Genomic DNA, 5,047 nt, shown 5'->3' with positions numbered 1-5,047 from the left:
TCCCACGTTGCTTTGTTTGTGTCTGTCTCCACTCATGTGACGATCAATACTCACACATAATCTCACTATGTACACGATTCTTCTACAAAACTAATTATATTGTGATTATTTATGTGTTATTTGTTTCTTTATTCATTTATTGGCGGTCTTTTTTCCCCCAAGTCAAGATGAACGAGAACAACTAATTAAAATACATTTTTATTTGTGTATCAAGGTTTCATGCCCTTACATTTTGTACATTACCAACTGAAATATAAAAGTGTATTACATATATTCCAAAATCAATTGATCGCAATGCTGTCTTGATAAGTCATATAATTGCACAGCAAATATAAATGTTATGATCTTAAAAACAAAATAAACAAACAAACAAAAACAACATTATGAAATACAAAAGTCTTGGTGTTCACTCAAAATCACATTTTGGGATACAGATATAGCTTCAGTGTGTCTTACATCCACAGCATAATGGAATGCAAATAATTAGCTTACATGTGTAAATGTTATCACAAGGTAAAATATGTTCACTTCAGAGTCCCGTAGAAAAGGTTTGGTTGCAGCATACTAAACTATCCACCCAGTAAGACATATGCTTTGTCCCAAAGTTCAGTTGTTTTGTTTTCATTTCTGAATGGGAGCAGTTTATATTGCTGCTAACAACACAGCAAGAGAAACAAACTAACTCCTTAAACTTCACTGAGAAGCAGCAGCCATTTGCAGAAGTATCTCTTAGCGAACCAAAAACAGAACAAGAGACACGGACCTAGACATCACTTGTGCAATAAGCAAACTCTGCTTATTTGCTTTAATGCTATTAGCTCTATAAGCCAAATTTGATATCCATTGTCTTACATTCTAACTTTGATCCTTACAGCTTCAGCTTATATCACCTACTAAGTTACAAATTGTACATTACAAGGAACCTCACTGCTCATTCTTAACTCGCATTGTGGCTCTCAGATGGTAGCGTTTGTGCTTCATTGTTAGACCATACTCTGGGGTCAGGTCTAGCTGGTCTCCAGGTAAAGCTTGAAAGTTTAGTTTTTGAATGAGGATAGCCAAGAAGAGGAAGACTTCATTTCGTGCAATGACCTCGCCAATGCAGCGTCGCTTTCCCAAGCCAAAAGTCATCACCTTCTCTCCCTCTACCTTGTTGACCTCAGTGCCATCAGCATTCAGGAAACGTTCTGGCTTGAAGGAAAATGGATCTTCCCACAGCTCCCTGAAAGGTTCAGAAAAAAGAGGAATAAAAAATATTGCGCTAACAGGCTTGAAAGCTTACAAATCTCTAGGCAGATTTGGGGAAGGAAATAAAGACTACTATTGTCTTTCTTTACAACTATCCATAAAATGGCCTGGTGAAAGACATGTTACTGTATTTCTCTAGTATAGGGTAGCTTTGAATATGAGTCAGTTTGCATCATTCGTTTTGGCAAAGTAAAAATGTAGCAAAGGAAACCTACGGGTCATGGTTGATCTGCCACTGATTGATGAAGACACAGGTGTCTTTGGGGATGAAGAAGCCATTCAGTGATGTGTCTTTTGTGGTGCTAAAAAACAACAAAGTGTTAATTCATTGCATAATGACAGGTTTTCACGTTTATTTTTATGACTGTAAAAGCCTTGTTTTGTGTCCATCTTTTTGGTCTTCTGTGATACTTAGCAGGTCATTTAACACCTATATCCTTTTACTTTCTTATTACAAAATGAATGAATCTCACCAGTGCGGGATTGTGAAGGGCAGGTATGAAGAATGGCGAAAGAGTTCCAGGATGTAGGCTTCAAGAAGGGGCAAGTTGTTCCGATCAGAAAAAACAGGCATACGATCGAGACCTACTTTTTCCTCTGAAAATGAAAAGAGATGATAAAATATTAGCGTACGAGAAGATGAGGATTGACATTGTACCTTCTGACTCTGTCAGTGATTACCAAATTACAGTTAATCATTCTGCTTTGAGAGCAACAAGATGTATCGATGCACTTTCTTATCATTTAGTTGTTCTTTTATCAAAAATCTATCATGTAAGAGAAATACAATATGTCCCCAAAAAAACTATACGTACTAATTTCTTCAAAAAGCCTGTTCTGGATCTCAGGGTAAGCCACAAAGTACATCAGTGACCATGACAGAGCAGTGGAGATGGTGTCAAAACCTAGGAGAGACACAAAAGTTCGGTCAGAATATTTTTTTCTCCGAAGTTATGTTCCTTTATGATTATATCATTTAACACAAAGAAAATAATTCTCCTACCAGCTCCAAATAGATCATTGACGATTCCAACAATCTTCTCATCTGACATCTGGACATTTGCATTCTCGTCCAGCTTTCTGTCCTCGCAGTGATCTATGAGGGAGTCTGTGATGTCACGGATGTTGTCCTAAAAGTGGATTTAAGGACCATCTAAATTAATGTCTGTAATTTCTGCAAAGTACAATGAGCTAAATAATATTGTATAGTGTGAGGCGTACCTTGTCAAAGGTGGCATAGTGCTCGGTGACAAGCTTTTGAACGAACTTGCTGAAGCGAGCATTGAGGCTCACAAATTTTTTCATTTTTGTGCTGGGCAGGTACTGAAGAAGGGGGATGAAGTCCGCTGGGTTGCCACTGCCCACAACCTTGACAAAATCATCACTGAGGTTCACTAAGCTAAGCAGCTCATCGTCATGGTGGTCATAGCGCCGGCCAAAGCACATGCCACAGATGACATTGGCAACAGAGACGACGACATAGCGGAAGGGGTCAAAGCTGCCTTTGGTCTTCATGACAGTGTTGAGCTCTTTGATCAGATACTCAGTCTCTTTGCTGATATGTTCCTCCAGGGAACATGAGTACTCTGGGGTTGTGCTATCTAAGTTGGAAAAAGAACGCAGGGCACTGTAGGCCAGCTTTCTGCGGGCACGCCAAATGCCAGCTTGGTCTGTACTGAAAGACAGACTCTTGCCATCATTGATGTAGCGAAAGCTGTACAGGTCAGGTCTGCCTGAAAACTCGTCCCCTTGTTTGATGAGAGCCTGTCGAACTGTTTCATTACCACTTAAAACGACCACAGGACGCATGCCAATCTGGATCTGGAAGACGTCACCGTAGCGTTTGCTCATAGAAGTGAGACTCAGGTAGGGTCTATTTCCCAGCTCTAACACATTCCCAATGATAGGGAAGGGTTTTGGGCCAGGGAGTTGCTGAAGCCCCTCGGGAATCTTGTTTTGTGCATTCTTAATAATCAGGTAGACCAGACACGCTGTTGTCACAGCCACCAAAACATGTGATACTGACAGTGCTCCAATGAATGGCAGTATCATTAGTGCCATGATGACGTTTTTCTGGCTTCAACCTGTAAATTAAATTGCAGGTGCATTAGAGCAGTGTAGACAATGGAGAGAGAGAAATAAGTGTTACGCAACATGTAGAAAACATTCACTATAAAGTTTGAAGTAACTGAGAACTGACGTGTATTTGCATGTATCTATTTGGCTTTTTATTTTTAAAAGCACACCAGCACTTATTACAGGTAGTCTATGCAAAGTAGTGGCCTATGTGTATAGGTATAAATTAATTACTACAGTCTATGATTCAGGTGAAAATACTAAGTAATGCATCAAAGTTATTCTAGCAGAAATAATCTCCATTTTGCACTTCTCTTTTCTTCCAGCTAATAAGTCAGTCAGCCTATAAATCAGTCTGCTGCATTCTTGCCATTTTGTATATGCATGTTTTAAGCTTACCTTTGATGAACTGATGCAGGAGAAACGGCACTCTGATTCCTGGAGTAGTTTTTCCAAAGTGCATGTAAAATGTTTGGAAGAGTTGTTGTGAGGTCACACTCTTGATGTCCCTAAAATCGGCAATGGACTCCTGCTTTATACTGTGCTCGACAGCTTGATTGGCTACTGTTTGTGACGTACCCTGCCCCCTCTCCCTCCCTTTTTTGTCATGAATGAACTTAGTACAGAAAAAACTGTGCGTGCCTGCCTGCCTGCGCGCGCGCGCGCGCGTGTGTTCTGGAAAAAAAATACATAAGAAATGCAAAGAGGAGTCATCATGTCTTTATCATTTATATGAGTTTATATTTTTTGTTTAGGGCCACATATGGCACAATCATTTTTTATAACTTCCACAACTGTAGAACGGTTTTTAATCTGTGATTACATTGCCTTGTGCCAACTTTCTTCGGACTGATTTAGCTTGTTTTTCGAGTGTCACAGTCTGAGCGGTAAAAAATACTGTTCTTATTCTCATTGCCAATGATTGCAGGCTGTTGCATCTCCGTGATTCTTGCCCAAGCACTCGGTGATGTCTCAGCAATTCCTTCGACCAACTTATAACCCGCTGTAACTTGTATCGATAATTTAGGGCAGCTTGTTACTAGCGTGATGTGAAATTGGTTTTACTGGGCAAGAATGGACAGCGCAATGAGTCGAAAATCACCTACATCATTGCAGCCCAGTTTTGCATGAAAAATGTATCCCCTAAAGATGATAACTTATTGAACTACAGAAGGACCTCGTCATGCTTAAAACATTTGGAGTTAGAACGGACGTTTGTGACAACCCCCCAGTTGTAACCTCCCAGACGGCTTTAAGTCCTGATAAAACAGTCAGATGCCATTGCGTGCTTGTACCTGTTAGTTCTCCGCTGGAGTTAAAGATTGACCAGTTGCGTGAGAGCACAGTGATCAAGCCCTCACCTCTCCTTTGAAGGGGATGCTGGAGGGGAGGGAGAGAGGAAAGGAGGGAGGGAGGGAGAGCAGTTAGGTTTCACTGCTCGAGCGCTGGGACAGATACGTTCAGTATTCATATCTTATTGTCACCACTTTTATTCTTTCAGTATATAATTACACAGAACACAGTGTAATTTAGGGGTTAACAACTGCATTTTAATAATAACTTCATTTGAGAAGTGAAGCTTTTTAAAGTTGCCCCCACCCTGCAAGTGTATAAGTATATTGATTAATTATTTCCCTTAAAATATATATAGTCTTTACTATTATACGTCTGCATGAGATTTGTTATAAAGAAAAACTTGTAGAATTAAGTGTTAATAAGATTT

The 5,047-nt window shown here is 39.8% G+C and overlaps 1 protein-coding gene across 1 annotated transcript; it reads right to left on the bottom strand.

The window, feature by feature from the left end:
* Positions 1–182: 182 nt before the first annotated feature.
* Positions 183–3,835, bottom strand: cyp1a (cytochrome P450, family 1, subfamily A). Its single transcript, XM_086314508.1, has 7 exons — positions 3,724–3,835; positions 2,470–3,332; positions 2,252–2,378; positions 2,064–2,153; positions 1,722–1,845; positions 1,464–1,550; positions 183–1,222 (listed from the first exon to the last, which is right to left on the bottom strand). The coding sequence occupies exons 2-7, from the start codon at positions 3,307–3,309 to the stop codon at positions 925–927; spliced, it is 1,566 nt and encodes a 521-aa protein (XP_086170634.1). The 5' UTR covers positions 3,310–3,332; positions 3,724–3,835; the 3' UTR covers positions 183–924.
* Between the last annotated feature and the right edge of the window lie 1,212 nt (positions 3,836–5,047).

This window comes from Aulonocara sp. 'chitande type north' Nkhata Bay, linkage group LG1 (genome assembly GCF_057382095.1).
Source record: "Aulonocara sp. 'chitande type north' Nkhata Bay isolate Kocher_YH1m ecotype deep benthic linkage group LG1, A_spYH_male_GT1.1, whole genome shotgun sequence".
NCBI lineage: Eukaryota > Metazoa > Chordata > Actinopteri > Cichliformes > Cichlidae > Aulonocara > Aulonocara sp. 'chitande type north' Nkhata Bay.
This window is presented reverse-complemented; position numbering and strand designations above follow the sequence as displayed.

Bases quoted from the DNA above. Each gene is read 5' to 3' on its own strand.
- cyp1a (XM_086314508.1), bottom strand. From the start codon at position 3,309: ATGGCACTAATGATACTGCCATTCATTGGAGCACTGTCAGTATCACAT. The intron at 1,551-1,721 runs GTGAGATTCATT...GTTGTTTTTTAG, and splicing joins CCCTTCACAATCCCGCACTG to CACCACAAAAGACACATCAC. The intron at 1,223-1,463 runs GTAGGTTTCCTT...TGAACCTTTCAG, and splicing joins TGGCAGATCAACCATGACCC to GGAGCTGTGGGAAGATCCAT.